Here is an 18,857-nt window from a genome sequence, read left to right as displayed (position 1 = left end):
ATCTGCTGTTCTGAGACTGATGAAATGTTTAAAAGGATAGCTGCGTAATCAGTCCATTATCTCCTGGTGTTCCAGCTTATTCTGTTCCGTGTGGCAGTATACAATCTCAAAAATAATTACTCTGCTGTTGTTAACGTGGGAGCCAAATGCAGTGACTGATAAAAACTGCATTCAGCAAGCCCTTTCCCAAATTGGGTAGTTCTATTTTGTTATCTTCTAAAGGGAAAACATGGATTGTGATGGTCAGACCTCCTAGAAGCCTGGGAGCTTAGAGCAAGCCCAGGGAGGCAGAACACTTAATCTGTTGCCAACATCTTTTCTCTTTAATACTTAAGAATTTTTTGTTTGTAGATAAACTTGATTAGCCTACATTTTCACGTACTCATCTAAACATAGGTAGACCCCTTAAAAATAAGAATGTTGATGCTCATAGTTTTCTTCTGTTCTGAAAGCAATCAGAACATAGCCACAGTTACAGAACTTGGGTTTAAAAAAACTAGTCTAGACCAGTGTCCATTTCTTAACATCCTACTTTGACAGCTGTTGAGGGAAACCCGGAAGAACATGGTTAAGTGGTTTGCTTCAGACTTGCGTTCTATACAAAGCTCATCCGAAGGAAAAGCACTGTAGATTTTTTTCATAGACTAGGTAGTCTTTAGGGATAATTATTCTTGTTTACAAAGATGTTACTGGCAATCCGTAGACTGTTAGTGATGTTTTGAGAAAGACCCAAGACTCAAAATCTTGTATATAAAGGTCTGCCCATTAAATCACCATCTGTCTTCAAACTGTAAGTAGGACATGAGCTTTCCAGTTAATAGGGAAGAAAAATAAAACAATGGATTGTATTGCAGGACGGTCCTCACCTTATATGGAGCAATAGTAGTTTAGTTCTCGGGTAACCACGGATACCTTAGGAGGGGTTGGTAGGACCTGAGAGCAGGATGACATGCAGTTGTATGACGATTCTCTAGAGGTGAGAGATCATCAAAGAAGGCGTGAACAGTTTTATTAGAACCAAAGATTATCAGCTCTGGGACCAGCATCTTTCAGTGGAGTCCTATTAGAAGGCTTTCAGTTAAGAATACAGTGTGAGACGCATCACCTTGTTTCTGTGATGTTTTCTTCTGCTCCCTGATTTGGTTGCTGGTTCTCTCTTGGGCCTGCCATTCCCCTATCTTGAACATGGAGCTGATGACTTTCAGACAGATCCTGAGCCCTCTAAGCAGACACTCCGTTGTTCCTTGAGCTCAGGCCATCCTTGCTGTCACTACCCAACCAGAAGTGCTGGAAGTAGCTGCCATTCCTGTAAGCAGGGAAGGCCCGCGTGTTGTGTAGGGTCTAGAGCCTGAATGAGAAGGGTCTGGGCTGGAAAAGAGGATGGGCACAAGTTTCCCTCTCCCACCACCGCTTCTCCAAGTGTGCCTTCTCTTGAAAAATGTGGTAAATTCCCTGGAATTCATTTCTAGTTACAGTTAAGGGCAGGCCCTTCAGTCTCCGCTCAGCTTGTCTGTTATGAGGAGAAAGCCATTAATATTTTAAAAGCTGCTGACAGGCAAGAAGTTAGCCTTGATAGCTGGAAATTTAGAATTTTTTAAAATTCTCTGCAAAATCTGTCCATTGCTTCTCTAAAGCAGCAGTGCTGAGGGAAAGCTCAGCCTAGAACAGGGATGTGATGAAGACTAATGAGAGAAAACCCGAGTCTTTAGGCTGGAGGTAACCTGGAAGCGTCCTAATTGGATGGCCTGAATTTCTCACCTCGGAGTTTTCCAGAGCACCCAGATATGTCCCGGCATTGATGTCACAAAACTGGGCCATGGGAGGGTGCTCTAGAGAATAGATTTTAGGGCAGAGCTTCCAGGGACAGATGTTTTTTGACACTGGATTTCTAGTTGTGATCGAGAATGAACGATGTTAAAATTCACCCAGACTTTCCAGAGTTCACCTTCATGGGAAGAGAAGAGATTTGGGGGAGTAATTAACTCTTTGGGGCCAGTAGAGGAGTTTTACAAATAGTTTTCAAGAACCATTGGCCAACCTGATTTTCAGTCTGCCTGTGAACTTGTTAGGGCTTACATTTGCATCAATAGGTAGGTATCTCACATTCAGCCTCACTTTTGCCTCCTTTCCAACTATTAATTTTTCTTTGTTCCTGTGTCAAAATGCTAAAAGACTAAGAGCATCTCCTTACAGCAAAGATATGAAAATCCCAGCCAAGGGAGAAGAAGAAGTGAATTTGTTAAATGTATTGAATACCAATCCTCTCTTTTTTCGTAATCCCTTTGGTATTTCTTATACTCTGCTGAATGTGGGCATGTGCTTACTTTCGTGAATACTTTGAAAGCATTTAAAATGATGGCAGTGATACCTGAGTACCAAGAGGACTTAAACACCACATGCTGGCTCATGGCTTACCCAGGAACATGGTTCAGGATCTCCCTCTTTTGCTTGCTCAGTGGGCTCAGATCTCTGCAAGACATTTCTAGGTCAGATTTCTGTGTCCCTCTGCACAGGCCTGCCTGTCATTCACTGCTGCTGGTAGGTTGGAGAAGCAGTCACAGGGGGTGGAGATGCAAGCCTCAATGACTGGGTCACCATTCTGAAACCTGCTAACAAAAAGGTCGAGGAAGGAAGACAGAAATTAAATTCTGTGTCGATGTGGGTGGAATCTCACCATGCAGGTTGTTTTCCCTCTGAGCAAATGAAATTTGAGAGTTGTCGATCAGTGAGGATGAAATGTCAGATATTCCTGTCAGAAAGTGTATTGTATTTCCCTCTCAAACTGGTCAGTTTGACCAAGTGGTTTGCTCAAAAAGGTGTTCTCAAGAAAGTGTAAATGTAGGTTTCGGTGCTTCCCTGGCTTTATCTACGTGACTTCTCTACAGCAGTTCACCAACTTCTAATTTTCTGAAATGAAATTCTGAAACATACTCACTTGGATCCTCCTGGTACGTTTTTCATGTAGCTGTTTCAGATAGCCCCATGAAGTGTGAGACAGAGACAGCACTGCCATGGGCAGAATTGTCACTCTTTCACCAGTATTTTTGTTGTGTAGGTTTTTTTTAAATCTCTAGGTGTTACATTAGGATAGGTTAAACTGTCAGTATTTTTGTACACCCAAAAATATATTAGGACTTTTAAATACAGAACCCTTATTGGTGGGTGGCTTTCCTCCATGTGATGATAAAGGATCCAGGCTTCTGCATCTTGTGGCTCTGCCAGCTCTTTGGTTTTTTTGTTTGTTTGTTTGTTTAATTTTATTTTATATTTTTGCCATCTGCATCCATTCAAACAGGAAAGAAAAGAAAGTATGGAAGATTCATGTATACTCTGTTAAAAGCTCTGGGCCTTGGCCGGGCGCGGTGACTCAAGCCTGTAATCCCAGCACTTTGGGAGGCCGAGGCAGGTGGATCACGAGGTCAAGAGATCGAGACCATCTGGTCAACATGGTGAAACCCCGTCTCTACTAAAAATACAAAACATTAGCTGGGCATGGTGGCGCGTGCCTGTAATCCCAGCTACTCAGGAGGCTGAGGCAGGAGAATTGCCTGAACCCAGGAGGCAGAGGTTGCAGTGAGCCGAGATGGCACCATTGCGCTCCAGCCTAGGTAACAAGAGCGAAACTCCGTCTCAAAAAAAAAAAAAAAAAAAGCTCTGGGCCTTAAGCAGCACAGGTGACTTCCGCTTACATTCCCTTAGAATGCCTATAGTCATGTGGCCAGGGACAAATGTGGTTTCACCGTGAGCTCTGCTCCAGTCTTGACCCTGAGGAAGGAGAGGATGGACTTCGGTGGACACTGGTAGTCTTTGCCACAGGTGTCCTTCAGCGTGTTGTTTCCCACGCTTCCTAGAAGGTAGGAATCCCAGGGAGACTGCCGTAGAGATGACCGGGACTTTCCCCTGGAAAGCCAGAGCCAAGGGGCATGGCTTGGTTCCAAGAGTCCTGTTTTCACCAATGCCCCAGGCAGCTGTCATCTCCAGGAACATTTGAGAAAGGTTATGTTAAGAGGTAATTAGATTGTGGAAAGCTATTTGGTACCCTTGTTGCAGTTTTCTGCCGAGGATCCTGCGTTGTAAGGAATGGTGGTGGGCTTGATGGTAAAACCTAACTCCCGGCACCCATGTTTAACTCTCTCTCTCTCAGAATTTGGTCTCATTGCATAGACAAGATCGTGACTCTACCATGTAACACTAAGACATCTGTTCCTACCTGAATTTTTCTTGGATTAGCAGATTGTGTCATTTAGTTGACCAAGTTTACCATTCATTTTGACAGATGGTGATTTTATGGTTTATATCAAATGCTAGGAATATATCATCTAATGACAGCTGTTTAACACATTGGTCAGTGTATAAGATTAACTGTAATGAAATCTTCAGGGTGTTTTTTTCACCTCCTGTCATAATATCGAATCTTTGAGAAACATACCACCATGGAAATTAAAAGCTTATAAATATATTGGATGTGCAGTAGTTGAATTATTTATGTGGCAAAAAATTCTTTATCATCCCAAAGAGGAAGGATGGAAAACTTGTCCCCAGTGGACTACAAGAAGATGGACACGATGTGTGGAATATCTGTTGGGTCAGCTTTTCATAGCAAATTTGGATCCTGCACTGCCCTCTCTGAGCTACCCGCGAGTCCGTCACGTGGGCCAAGTCCTTTTCCACAGATTGGAATGTGCTCAGGGAATCAAACCGACTTCAATATTAGCCTGTGACAGTTATATTCAGGGAGCGAAGTCTTCCTCTCACTAACATCAAAAGCGTTCCAGCGCATGTTGGAAAGGTGTTTGCGGTAGCCACTGTTTAGACTGGCTATTGATCTTGTTATCGAATATAATTTAGAACTAGCAGTGAGACCCTTAGTGGTGGAAGAATATTATTATCATTTGTTATCTGCACAATTAGGAAGCAGAAGAGTGCAGCAGAGGCTTTATCAGATAAATGGTCTTGTTGCCTATAGCGTTTTAGCTCCTTGCAGAGTGGTCTATGACCTGCCTTTCTTCCCACCCCCATCCGCAGCTGTGCGTGTGTGTGTGTGTGTGTGTGTGTGTGTGTGTGTGTGTCATGCACAGTGGCCCTAGAGTCCAAAGGGCTAAAAATACTCAGAAATCTGTCTTCATTCAGTCATCGAGGGAAGAAATAGGAGTCTGCAGGATATTTCTTTTCTTTTTTCTAAAGGTTTAATAGAATAAGTGTCATTGGCAATGATTGAGAAAAATGAAAGTTTTTAGATCAAATACTACTACAGCATGCAGGTGGCATGGGGACGATTTATGGGTGGCGTGCTCTTCCTGAAACAAAACCCAGTGGCTGCTAATCAGTGTGTGGTGTGGAGAGTTTTTGTTACCCGGAAATGAAGGAAATATTTTACTTTTCCCTCTGAGGTGTTCCAGAGAGAGATTCTTGAGCAAAGAAGATAAATCCTCTTCCTATCTGTTAATGAGGGAGCAGCTAAATTGAAACACATCAAGTACAAGGACCATGTGTTTGATTGTTTTAGTATCCATAATCGGGTACACTTATTTAATTTTCTGTAAAAGAAAAAAAGCCACACGCTCTCTGTGGTTAAGAGACGTGGGTCAACGAAGAAGCAGAGCAGTGTTTGACAAGTTGAGTCCACCTAACTAGAATCAGGCCCAGGCTCTATCAGGAACCGGAAGGGCGACTCCGCCAAGACAGCCCCTCTCTGTGCCTCTGCTTCTTTAACTGGAAGTGAGAACTTAAACCAGATGGTTGCTAAGATCTTTTTTCTCTCTTCAGTGCAGCATTTAAAGTTGATTGCTGTACTGACCCTTTTCGGAATTACAATGTGACTGAAGTTTGTCACTTTCTCCCCAGCCAACCCCATTTTGGGGTCCTCCTCCTCCTTTAAGGATATCCCCTCATGCCCCAGTGCCCACGTTCTCACTATGTAAACTCTTACCAAAGCCGGTAGCTGTAAGATTCATTTACACTGCATTGTAAATGCTTGGGAAACAGATTGAAGACTTGTGTCTTCTGAGGCATTTTTATTTTACTATGAATCGGAGCCTACACTGAAAGGATGAAGCTCAGGGGATGAGCAGAAGGACTGGGGGAGAGGTCAGAAGAGGAGGAGAGTGGAGGGTTTGCCTGTCCCAGCCCGGGTTTCTTCTGCTGTCCCAGAATCATTAGCATTTTCCCCTCCACTTTCAAAAGTGTCCTCACTTGGGGAATGAATTATTTGATCACCCTGGATATCAAGAAACCCTTCATAGTGCTCGTAAAATTATACAGTCAGAAGGAAGAAAAGAAGGCAGCCTTTATTTGGTGTTTTCTCTGTGCCAGATTCTGGGCTTGGCACTGTGTATACTAAATGAATCAAACAGAATCCATATTACCTAGACATTAAACCAGGTCTGTCTTAGGCTGGAAGTAACTATACCAGTCATCTCACGGAAGTGGGCTAGAGAGTACTGCATGGACTGTTTTTACCCCCAGGAACCTGCATCAGAAAGGCCCATGGAACTCGAAGTCAGAGAGAACACCATGTTGCTCTAAAGGAAGTGGATGTGCAGACTCCCTGGCGGGAGTCATCCCCTGAGTTCTCAGTAGGAACTTCCCATGCCTGGCACCAGGCCATGCCGTAGAAGGGGGAACCAAGGAAACCTAAGAGGTAGCAGCCGCCCGCAAAGAGCTGTGTTCCTTACGAGAACAGGGGAGTGTGGCAGCAGAACCACCATCAGGAAGCAGTGATCTTCTGCACCTGATCCCCGTGTGAGGGGAACCCTCAGAATGAAATCCAGCTGCTGGAAACCCCATGTCCAAGAGGTGCCTGACACCCATGGTGGCCTGTGCCCCAGCCCTTTGCTGGACCTTTCCTTCTCCTCCTCCTGACCTCATCACAGGCATTTGGGACATCACATCTTCTTGCAAAGCCCAGTGTTGCTGCTTTTGTTTTTTCTTTGCTGCTGAAATAAAGGGAAGTGACAAATCTGTGGTTGAATTCGTGTAGTAGAAACCTGGATGTGCTTCTTAGCCGTAGGTTTTATTTTAAATAACAAACAGTTTTAGGGATTTTTTGCCTCTTGGGGGCAGATCATAGAGCATACACTTGGGGGACATTCTATTTTACCCTGAATAAGAAAGTCATGAAAATGATTCCATTAAAATTGATTGACTATTTAGAGGCCACATAAATGGATTTTCATCATATTCATAGGCCGTGAGAATGGGTGAACTCTGCTAGTTCCAAGTAATTACTTCAGAAAGCAAGACAACACAATCAATTCTAAGCCCTATTAAAGGGCTCATGGTCATCACTTAAAAAGCAGCTTCCCCACCTCCCGTCCTCCCAGGGACACACAGCAGCAGCACAGCCTGCGGCAGGCCCGTCACAACTGCATTTCTGTACTGCATTTGTTACAAAAGTGCAGTAAAGCTACCTATCCCTTACCTGCCTCAAAGGGAGCCTGCATAGTGTCTGTTAGGGCTCAGGGCTCTGTGGAGAGACATGATAAATTTAAAGTGGACAGTAGCTGCTAACATTTACTCAACTCTCTTATTTACATACCAGCAAGTATGTTAAGCATTTTCATGCATTGTTTGGTTTAATATGATACACCTGTGATATAGCTGTCACTAACCCCATGTTGTTAAGAACCAGAGGCTTAGGGAGGTGAAGCCGTCAGCCTCTGATGCTGATCAGGGATGACTGTACTGGCCTGACTGCAAAGATTATGAGTGAGCATGAGAAGAATATCCAGCATCACTTTGAAAACTGTCATGGTGTCTCTGCCATGAGAATTCAGTGACCACCTTGGCCCCAAAATTGAATTTCTTAAATGATTCCTGCTGTTCCAGGCAACATGGAAAAACATCTCATTCTCTGATCTCCATACACGTGAAATGCGGCTCAGTTATTGCCAGTTATAACGGCCATAAAGATTAGTTCCCCATTATCGTATCCAACAAGAAAAAACGTCTACGGTCAGTACAAATGTTTTCTTCAGCCTTCGATTTCTATAGCCTAAGGGTTTACCTCTCCATTTCACTTGGACTGTAAAGACCAGAGTGAGGAAGCAGATAATGACTTCCTCATTCCAGTTCCAGAAAAAATACCTTTGTTCTGCTTTGGATGTCAAATACCCCTTTTGAGAGTCCAGAGGCACCTACAACAAATGAGTAATAAGTTAGAATAGCACGGATAGGAGCTCAGAACAGAACTGAGCTGTATTTTATTCAGGCTGACAATAAGGGGCCTGTATTCTTAGCCCAGGGAATTCAGGCTGATGCACCATGAAAGCACCGTAGTGAAGTGGGGGCTGGAGAGATGGGCCTGGTGTGGAAGCCCAGTGTGCTGTGAATTGAGAATCATAGGAAATAGATGTGATTCTAACCTACTCTCATTGCCACTAGCCTCCTAATTATAATGCTGTCCTATCCTCCAGAGAATCTGTACTATGAAATAACCTTACATTAGAAACTTCTTTCTAATGAGGTCCCTCAGTACTTGAGAAACTAAATCCTTTTTAATTGGATTCAAGACACAACTACCTAATACTGACCACGTTTAACCCTGTGATGCCCCCTTGGCGTATGGGAAGTGGTCACGGTTTGGTCAGCCTGAAGGCCTGCCTGCCACTCAGTCACTTGTCTTCCCCTCACCTGGAAACCAGCTGGCCAGGGTGTTGGGCCAATTATGCTGCCTTTAAGGAAGTCACACCCTCTAGTTGGCCTCCTGTGTTCAACCTGATGTTTTTCATTCTTCCTCACCTTCCGAGAAAAATACAGTTCTCCTCACTACTTCGGAATGAGAATTTGAAAAGTACAAAGCCTAGTCAATTCTGTTTCTAGTTTATTACCTTTCCTTCCGATAGTCAGGTGAGATTTTCTCTGACAAAGGAGACCCCTTGCTTTCTTCATGCCACCCCCCGGGGGCCTTGACAGATGCATGTGTCACCCATGAATTTACCGTGTTGACGCCCAGAGCAGAGTAGGGGAGTTCAGGAAACAGCTGAACACGATGATGGTCCCATCGGGGGGGGAAAAAAGGATGATGCTGAAATTCTTCAAATACTTTCATAGCTATTAGACAATTGAAATGGTTGAACATAAGTGGCTTATTTCCAAGAACCAGAGAAGGGGAAAAGCAGATTTCAGCAATTTTGCCCTTGATACCTTTTCTATCTGTGTGTCGTGCTTTGGTTGGAATTTACATAATAGTGGGTGAGGAAGTGTTACAGTACACACATAGCTGTGCACATCAGGCCGCATTTGCTTTCCCAAGAGGCTTGAAAATGCAGTCGATTTAATCTAGGTCAAAAAAAAGGAAAGAAAGAAACTCCATTTTCCTCATGGAAATCAGAGATAGTTGGCCAGTCTTCACAGGCCCACGGAAATAACAGAAGATGGTTCCTCCAGGTGAAGTCCCCAGGGCAGCAGAAGGCTGCCAGGGGCCTGGCTCTCATGGCCAGTTGACAGAAATGTGGTCATAGCGTGTCAGGTAGAGAGCTAGAGGGAAGGTATGGAGAGCTTTTCGAGAAGGAGTCTTGTGCTGGACTAACTTGTGCTGTGACCGGCGCTTTTTTCATGCATCTGCTGCTTGTGTCTGTCAGTTTATGTCATTACGGCCATCCAAGTTCAGCATCAAGTGCAGGGGGGCCACAATAAAGAAATTACAGGCAGGAATACGTCAGAGAGCTGAGATGCAAGGGGCCTGGGTTTCAGATGTCGCTCGTGAAATTGGTGGCATCACTTGGTCAGTTGTATCTAGGACTCCTAGAAAGGGAGCACTTCATGGAGGACCAGCTGCAGGAATTCAGCCTGAGGGCCCAGCACTGTGGGGCCTGGAGTCAGTCATAGTGACCTGATGTGACCTTTCGGAGCAGCGCCAGTTCTTCTTGATGGTTGGACTTTGGGCTGAAAAAAAGGGATACATTGGTGGTCGACCCTCTAGGGTCCCAAATCATGTCCTGAGGCTTCTTGTATTTTCTAAGAATGGCATTTTATCATTGCCTTTCAAGATTCTGAGGGTATAAATCACCTTCTACCATGGAAAAGGGACTCCTTTTTTTTGTTGTTGCTAAGGTTAATGCTAAGTTTTCTTGAAAATTTTAATGCAGGGGATTTTTTATGGGGTTTTTGAACCTTTAACTGCCTTGTAGAAAGTGAAAGTAGGGGGTCCTGGCAGGGGCAAAGCCAGTGATTGAGAGCTGAAACTGTAGTGCACGGGATATTCACTTGAGCACAAAATGTACCACTTAGATCCACAACCTTTGTACTCTTGAAAAAGAAAAGTATTAAATTCTCCTCCCAGTGGCTCAGATTGAGGGAGAAAATAGATGACAAGGGGAATCAAGTATGAGGAGTGTGTCCTCTTTTGACTTAAACTGGCTTGCATGCTCCTGACTTGACAAGAAGCCAGGATCCCAATTGCAATTTGACTTGTGTGAAGCAGGCACCTGCTTTGCTTGCAAATGCACATACAAAAGAGAGCTTCATTCACGGAAAGGAAAAAAAACATAGCGGGTTCACTAATTTAGCCTTCTAGGGCCTTTGTCCCTTATCTGTCAGCCCCATAGAATTCCAAGGCAGCCTGTAAGGGAATTTTCTACACAACATGATGACTTTTTTGATGTCCTGAATTGGAATATAACTCGAATGGAAGTTGCCTGCTAGGGCTATTATTTTTTTAAAAAAACAGCAACACAGGATTTAGTCATCAGATGATCAGTCTGGGGCTGTTGTCAAGGGTTGATGTGCTTAGATTTGGAAAACAGTACATTTTCATATGTGTAAGATGTGGAATGGCCTTGAAGATGGGGGCAGGCCTATCTTTACCCTGGGGCAGAGTCCACTTAGGAGGGAGACAGTTGTTCTCATGCCCAACCCCATAAGCTCCAAAATGGAAATAGTTTTTATTTGACCAGCTTAGCCGCAGAATTGTAGGAAACCTTTTCACTTTGTCTCCTGTTATAACTCTACAACCTCAAGCTGTATAGTTATTTTGTATTCCAGAAAATGTTCCACAATTCCACCTAATAAGATATTACTGAAGAGTCATATCAGAAAAAGAATTAGCAATTAGAACTAGAACTTTACAGAAATTTCCCCACTGCCACGGTAGAGAACACCTTTCACAGGGGACCTTCTCCTCGCTTCAGGCTGGTGTCAGTGGAGGAGTCAGGGGGGATGCCTCAGTAACACCAGCCTTGCAACATGGGGTCACCTCCCGCCTTGGGCAGTGTGACTTATTGGCCTGTGATCTGAAGTTCCTGCCCTGCAGCTGATGAGCCACTATTTGAATAATTGAAAACGACTCAAATCACTGTCCTCCTGCCTTGGATTTGGTCATTGTACTTTGTATATATGTATCACAATACCACATGTACCCCATAAACATGTATAAATATTGTGTCAAAAAACAAAATGCCATTTGTTTTTTTTTGAGAAGGAGTCTTACTCGTCGCCCAGGCTGGGGTGCAGTGGCATGATCTCAACTCACTGCAACCTCCACCTCCCAGGTTCAAGCAATTCTGCCTCAGCCTCCTGAGTAGCTGGGACTACAGGCATGTGTCACCATGCCTGGCTAATTTGTGTATATTTAGTAGAGATGGGGTTTTACCACATGGTCAGACTGGTCTGGAACTCCTGACCTCGTGATCTGCCCACTTCAGCCTCCCAAAGTGCTAGGATTACAGGCATGAGCCAGCACGCCCTGTCTAAAATGCCAATTTTTAAAAAGAAAATGAATGCAATTTTAAAAACTGCTTCAGCCAGGCACAGTGGCTCATGTCTGTAATTGTAGCACTTTGGGAGGCCAAGGCAGGAGGACCATTTGAGCCCAGGAGTTTGAGGACAGGGCAGCATAGCAAGACCCAGTCTCTGCTAAATAATTTAAAAATCAGGTGGCACATGCCTGCAGTCCTGGATACTCAGGAGCCTCTAGCAGAGAAGATCACTTTAGCCCATGAGTTCGAAGTTAACATGATTGCACCACTGCACTCTAACCTGGACAACAGAGTGAAATCTGGTCCTTTAAAACAAAAATTACCTTGTCCATATTTTAGAGTCAAGGGATTTAAAAAAAAACTGCCTTTTTAAAATGGTGTCTTAGAGCATCAAACCTTGGTTTAGAACCCTTGGAGGAAGTTGCTTTAATGAGTTATGGTGTCAGTTTTCTTAAGGGAAGAATGAGTTGTAAAATCTGACCTCATGTTACCATTGTCCAGACCAGTGTCTACACTCTCTCTACCTTGAAAAATCTAAAAACGTTATTGCTCTTTGACTCACAGCAAACCATGGTATAAGCTGGTTATCTTTATATATCAGTACATTTTTTTTCTGTGAGTATTATTACCCAGAGTTTCCAAGTAAAGATTTTCAGGGGAAACAGCTGTGGTTTGAAAAGATTTGTGATAATCCAGATGGTTTTTTTGAGGATAAATCTACTTGATCATTTAAAATTAAAGTCTTTCAGTACAGTTGAGTGTTTTCTTTATGATTTAAATACACTACTGTGTGTGTGACTGTATGTGTGTGTGTGTGTCTGTGTCTGTGTGTGGCTACCATTGGTCTTTGGGGCTTTATCTTTGGAAACAGCAAAAATCTCATATCACTGTCTCAAATTATCTAGCAGCTAAGCAAGCAAAATACCTGAGGGAACTCTTCATGACAGCAGAAACTATTAGTGAAAAAATACAGCGAGACACCAATTACCCTGTGTGGAGTACGTCGCACTCAGCCTCTCTGGGAATTGCCACTCTCCACTTCTTATCCATGATGGTGTAATCATAGCTCGCGATTATAATACTGATTACAGATTGCTTTCCAAGCTGAACACATGCAACTGTATTGCCAAACTTACCAATTTCTGGGAATCTAGGCGTCAAAAGTGTCCACATCCCTGCAGCAGGCCTCTGGGGAAATAGGGTGACAGGTGGGAAATGGGAAACCAGGGCTTTCGGTACCTCTCTCCTTCCCTCAGTGCTGAGGGTCTTCTTGCCGCTTTCTGGCCGCCCAGAGATGCTCCCTGTGAGGCTCTCCCGGGCCTACCTTCACAGACAGCACATGGTGCCCCCGGACCTATCTTATGTGCTTTTTCCATCTTACATTCCCTTCCAAGGGGCCCTGCAAGATGTTGACAGTGATCACAGTGACATCAGTGGCCAGTAAGATCTAGTGTGTTTCCACTTTAAGTTACAGAGAATCAGCACAGTCTTTTCGTAGTCAACAGGAGAAGTCGCTAGTGGAACTGCTAGGCTCTGTAGACCTGAGGCTGTGATACTTGCTTCTGGAATCACCTCTCCCAAGTTATCCACTGGACCTGATTGACCTGTGAATTTTAAAAGTCCTGGTGAGGAGTCGTGGGAGAGGCTTGATAAACTGGCATCTTGATAGAGGATGGTGTTTTTTGTGTTTTGGGGTTTTCTTGCTTCAAGGACCAAAGCTTTAACTATTTACAGTTTGTTTCAAGGAGGTCCTTGAAGGATATCCTGAAGTCACCTGGGCATGGAGCATCATGTTTGTCTTTTCTAAATAGTCTGCTGCCACTGGCAGAAGCCCCTGGATGAGTGGATAAGCAGTGGTGTGAACCTACAATGCAGGTGCTTATTAGACAGTGTCAAATGAGCAAAGTGGAAAAATGTGAAGCTGCAGAAATGACCAGCATTAAGCAGCAGAGGGAGGCTGGAGACGTGCAGAACCACCTGGTTCATCTGACTGCCTCAGCCTGTGCTATTCCCCAGAACCCCCTGCCAGTCACCTGTAACATGGAGGGGGGCCTTTCTCTCCACTCCATGGACTGTAGGGAATTCTGGGGATGAAATCTGAAGCCCAGTGGAGTGTCCCCTCTGATGCGTGGTGCAACCAGTGACCGTCGAAGAGTGCCTGGGTGTTAAAGATGTGTAGCTACCCACCTTCCACCTCTGTCGGAAACACACCCTGCTCGGGAGGAGGCTTGTCCCCTGAATCAGGCTGCTGAGCCATCTGGTGCTGCCGCTGACCTGGAAAGGCTTCCAGTACGTTTCAGACCTGAGTTACAGCTGGCCTGGGGAAATCCAGGAGACAGGTGGTTCCCTTAACAGCTGCGTATTTGGTTAGGGCTGGCAAGAAGGAAAATTCCATCTTTGTTGAGCCTTCATGGGTTTTCAGGGATCTGTAGTAGCTCCTTGACCTTTTGCTCTAATAATTGCCATTTCAGTGAAAATAATGATATTTCTCTCTTTGTTGAAATACTGTCTGCAGGTCAGTGAACCTAAAGTTTTATGGGAGCATATTAAGTGATAGGTGGATGAAAAGACTGTGGTTGTTAGCTAGGAGAAGACTCATAGAAAGTCTTCTTTCGAGAATGTGTTTGACATTCCAGTATCTGGAAAGGCACGAACTGAAGTCCTGTTGGGGAGAAACACTAATTGCTGCATATCAGCTGACTATTTCAATTTGGAAGTATTCGTCCTGAAAATTTTAACATAACTTAACCAAACACTGTACTTGTTAAATGAACCGTTATGCATGCCGAACGAAGCGTAAGACTTCTTTAGCCTAATAGAAGTTAAGAATGCTTTGACCCTTTTTCTTTTTTGGTCCTGAATGAAGCCCTTTGGCTGTATATCCATGTAGTTTTAGGGGGATATTAGGCAACCTGGTTTTTACTTTCTGATGAGACTAGGCTGGGCATAGTAGCTTATGCCTATAATCTGAGGGCTTTGCAAGGCCAAGGTGGGAGGACCACTTGAGGCCAGGGGTTCAAGACCAGCCTGGGCAACATGGTCCCCCATCTCTACAAAATATTTAAAAACTAGTCAGGCATGGTAGCATATACCTGTAAGTCCCAGGTACTCAGGGAAGGAGCAGGAGAACTGTTTGAGCCAAGGAGTTCAAGGCTGCAGTGAGCTATATCATACCACTGCACTCCAGCCAGGGCAACAGAGTGACATCCTGTCTCAAAAATAAATAACTTTTTAAATGATGAAACTAAAGTAACTAAGGTACTGAGGAAGCAAGATATTCCCCCCTGTAACTCATTCAGGAACTAAATGTGGGAAAAAAAAAAAAGAATCTGGGGGTTAATATTCCCAGTCTTCTTGTCTGCCCAGGACCCCACATTTGTGTTACTTGCTCATTACACAAGGGTACCCCGCTGAGGCTGTGAATGGGGGTGGAAATCCAGACTGGGCTGGGCTTATCAAGCCGTGGACTGTAGCAAGGAGTTGTGCCCACCTGGAGATGAGATCCCATCCCATTCTGGAATTTGCAAAAAGGCTGGTCTTCCCTGCCAAAACACAGCACCTGTGGAGCTGTGCTGGGGCTGAGCTCTTGGGTCAGGCAGATGACCAGCAAGGCATATTAGCAGTGTTACCTAGAGATGCTCCTATGTGTCACACTGGAAGTAGAGCTTCTCCCTGCATGATCTTAAAGAGTATTTGTTTAGATGAGTATACACTTTGAACTGAAACACTTTAGAGCTATGCATAGTTGGAAGAGGATCTGTAGTGGTAAGTCACTGACTCCACCTTACTAGTTGCAAAGGCAGAGTGGACCTTGGATGAAACTGGGAAGCATTTGAGATCCTGGGGATCTTCCCATCTCCTCTTCTATATGTTAGACTCCTTTCATCCTTCCTTTGTCCTGTTCACCTGCCATCCCAACAGGCTCAGATAAAGCTTCAGTCTCTCCCTTTCTGAAAAACAAAAACCACCCACCTTCTTTTCGCTAAGAACTTTGTTCAAGAGGAAGACACTTTAAAGTAGCTAAAATCACACTAAGGTGTAATAACCAGGAACAGTTAAATGTCTCCTTCCTCAAGGATAGTATTTTAATGTATAAATAGCAGATGGACTCACCGTCCTGGTGGATTCTCAGGCAGCAGGACATGGCAGGGATTTTGCTTGCGTGTCTAAGGCAGCAGCACTCCCTTTATCCCTGAGACTACTGTGTGTGGGTCAGAGCTCTCCACAGCTGGCTCACACAGAAGTGCACACAGTTCTCGGTTTACATCAGCATTGTTCTGTGTTGCTTTTCTCTTAGCGTTGTTCAGTACTCTATTGTCTATTTGCATTTTCCTTGTCATAACGCTGTTCTTCCAGGCCAACCTAAACTCTTCATTCTTGGCTCCAGCATGGCCAAACTGGTGTCGGTTTTGCATCTCCTGAACTTACTCTTTCATAATTTCCTTTTGTTCAGCCCGTAAACTGTTCCATTCCTAAATCTTTTTTTAAACATCTCATCCCCAAAAGTTACCTGCTTGAAAGTATAATATTGTGCTTTCTGTTTTGTTTTTCTTTCTTTCTTTTTTTTTTGAAACTGTGATTATGAACTAAGGTGGTAATTCACAACTTCCCCATTGCTTCCTTATCCGGAAGCTAACCCCATAAGCCCAGGACAGGGAAAGGGGAACTTACTGAGACTGTGTTTGCTGGAAGCATTTAGTAAGGCTTGTCCTGTCTTTCTATACCAAGCCTAATGAGACATGGTTGGTATTTTTCTTATAAAAATGGCTACCGGAAGCTGTGATGTTAGTTTTCTGTTGGAAAGTATTCCCTGATAGGAAGCAATTCCTATGGTTTGTCCGGGGCTTATATCACACCAGTGAAGCTGAACTCACTAGTGAATATTCCCTGATAGGAAGCAATTCCTATGGCTTGTCTGGGGCTTACATCACACCAATGAAGCTGAACTCACTAGTGAAGTTGATGAGTTCAGTAAAAAATCTACCATCAAGAAGCAGGGCCAAGTGGGTTCTGGTCACAGAACTCAAAATAGCTGAAGTAAGACACCTGTGAAAATGGCCAGTCTCTTCAGCTGCGATTTTTTGAAGAAATGTCATAATGTTCAATTCCCTTCATCATTCAAGTGGTATATTTGAAGAGTTTCTGATCCTTGGGCACATGGAGTTTTTCAAATGCCAAGATGCTATGGTCATAGTCTACCTTGTCCAAAAGGTAAAGGATTATATGTATTGACTGTCAGTAGACTTTAACTAAACCCAGTGTAAAATGACAAGGTTCCAAATGAGGAAGAATCTGGGAGATGTCTTTAAGAATCCTACATGAATGAGATTATAGTTTATTTTCCCCCTGGCATGGGAGAACCTCTGAAAGCTTGTATGGCTCCATATATTACGTTCCTTTAGTAAAGTCAAGATAAAATATCTAGTCTTGGTGAATACTTCCCTCGACTTTTTTCTCCAGCCACTTACCAAAGACAGCCCAGATCAAAGGTTAGCATCTTTATTCCTTTAATTGCAGAATTTTTTGTGCTATCCTTTTCCCAAACTAATGCTGAGAAACTGCATACCGATGAACAAATTGTTAGCCCATATTTTATCTTTATCTACAAGTTGAAGAAGGTGCAAACCCTCCTCCAGGACCCAGAAAGAATGGCCTAGGATTTCCATACAACTCTTTGGTGGAGGAGGTTGGTTGGGAAAAAGATACATGCTGGCCTGCCCCGAAGGGCTGGGAACTCCCATAGGCTCTTGAAAAGGACAAATCAACACGGTGCCAGTTTGTATCCTGCAGCCTATGTAATGCGCGGGCCATAGTCCACTGACATCTGTGTGGGCATATACCCATCTGTACTGTAGATTAATTTCTAAACTACTTAAAATACAGTCTTCCATATTGGCAAACAAGTATTGAGGGTGATATGTACAGAATTTTGCATCATGTACTGTGGTGGAGATAAGGAAGAAGGCACTAGCCCAGCTTTTAAGAAGCTTATAATACAGTTGTTTGAACCTGTGAGGGTTGGAAGTCTTTCAAAAGTGTGATGTTCTGGAGATACCTTTTAAGAAAGTTACAATTAATGTAAGCTTGTGCTGCTGCTGTTGTGATGAAATACTTCTCTTCATGTAGCTGGTATAATGCAGGTCCCATGCACACCTCACCCATTCCACCAGCACCTCCCACCGTCCTTTCTGAATAGCTGTGTTCCAGAGAGGTGAGGCACGGAGTCAGGAATTGATCTCCAAAGTGGGTAAAGCTAATAAATATGATTTGGGATGAAAAGGCACTGTGTAAATGCTTGAGATGTTATTGCTGTTCTCATATGCTTTATTATTTTTAAACTGTGCATCCTTTAAGTAGATCATTTGTTCGCCACAGTCTCCATTATATCTAAGCAAAGCATTCACAGAAATTTCTAAAACCTTTTCATTTCTCTCTGTAGGTTGTTGTTTCGTAACATTTTATACAAGAAAAGCTGCACTTGAGGCCCAGAACGCGCTGCACAATATTAAAACTTTACCTGGGGTGAGTCGCTTTACTTTTGTGTCAGAATCACTTTATTGCTCGAAAATGGTCCTTTCAACTGAAGGTTCTAGTTACGGGCTCTTAGTGCCAAAAATGGCTTTGGTCTTTTGAGGAGTGTGTGCTGACCCCCCGGTTCCCCGCAGCAGCCACACCAGCTGGCCAGCCCATAAAGGAGCACTGGCATGAACACTGATGGGAAGCATTTTCAAATACTGTGTCCCCTGGTTAGAAAATCAGACTGACCCCACTGGGCAGCTGCTGCTGCCAAAGAGTATTGGGTGGGCTAAGATTTTAAAAGGGGGGGAAAAAAAAACTAACACACACAAGAGAAGCAAATGGAAAAGAAAAAGCTTTTATTCACCAGGAGCTCCTTTTCAAATTTTGTCTTTAGATTTTCTTTTGAAAGGACAAAATGTACCCTGTACAGCCATAATATTAAGCCTCCTAATGGTTTCTAAACAGTCAATGGTGGTTAACAAAGTCAATGTTTTAATGCCCAATTTGTGGCCTCATGTTGATACAGGCCAGGAAATAAAAAGCTTACCTTTTTTTTCCCGTTTCCTTCCCAGTAATATTTGATCCTTGGAACAGTTCATCAGACGGGAACTGATGTTGCATGTAGGAACACCAGAATACATT

At 43.7% G+C, this 18,857-nt stretch overlaps 1 protein-coding gene across 50 annotated transcripts in view; it reads left to right on the top strand.

The window, feature by feature from the left end:
• CELF2 (CUGBP Elav-like family member 2) overlaps window positions 1-18,857 on the top strand; it is an 859,904-nt gene that overhangs the window by 725,257 nt on the left and 115,790 nt on the right. For all 50 annotated transcript variants that reach the window (XM_078329300.1, XM_078329290.1, XM_078329286.1 and 47 more), the window contains one exon: window positions 18,136-18,218. In XM_078329300.1, the coding sequence (XP_078185426.1) occupies window positions 18,136-18,218 (83 nt within the window). The remainder of the gene's footprint in view (window positions 1-18,135; window positions 18,219-18,857) is intronic.

Source organism: Callithrix jacchus, chromosome 7 (assembly GCF_049354715.1).
Source record: "Callithrix jacchus isolate 240 chromosome 7, calJac240_pri, whole genome shotgun sequence".
Classification (NCBI taxonomy): domain Eukaryota; kingdom Metazoa; phylum Chordata; class Mammalia; order Primates; family Cebidae; genus Callithrix; species Callithrix jacchus.
The sequence above is the reverse complement of the archived record's forward strand: the minus strand, read 5'-3'. Positions and strand labels throughout refer to the sequence as shown.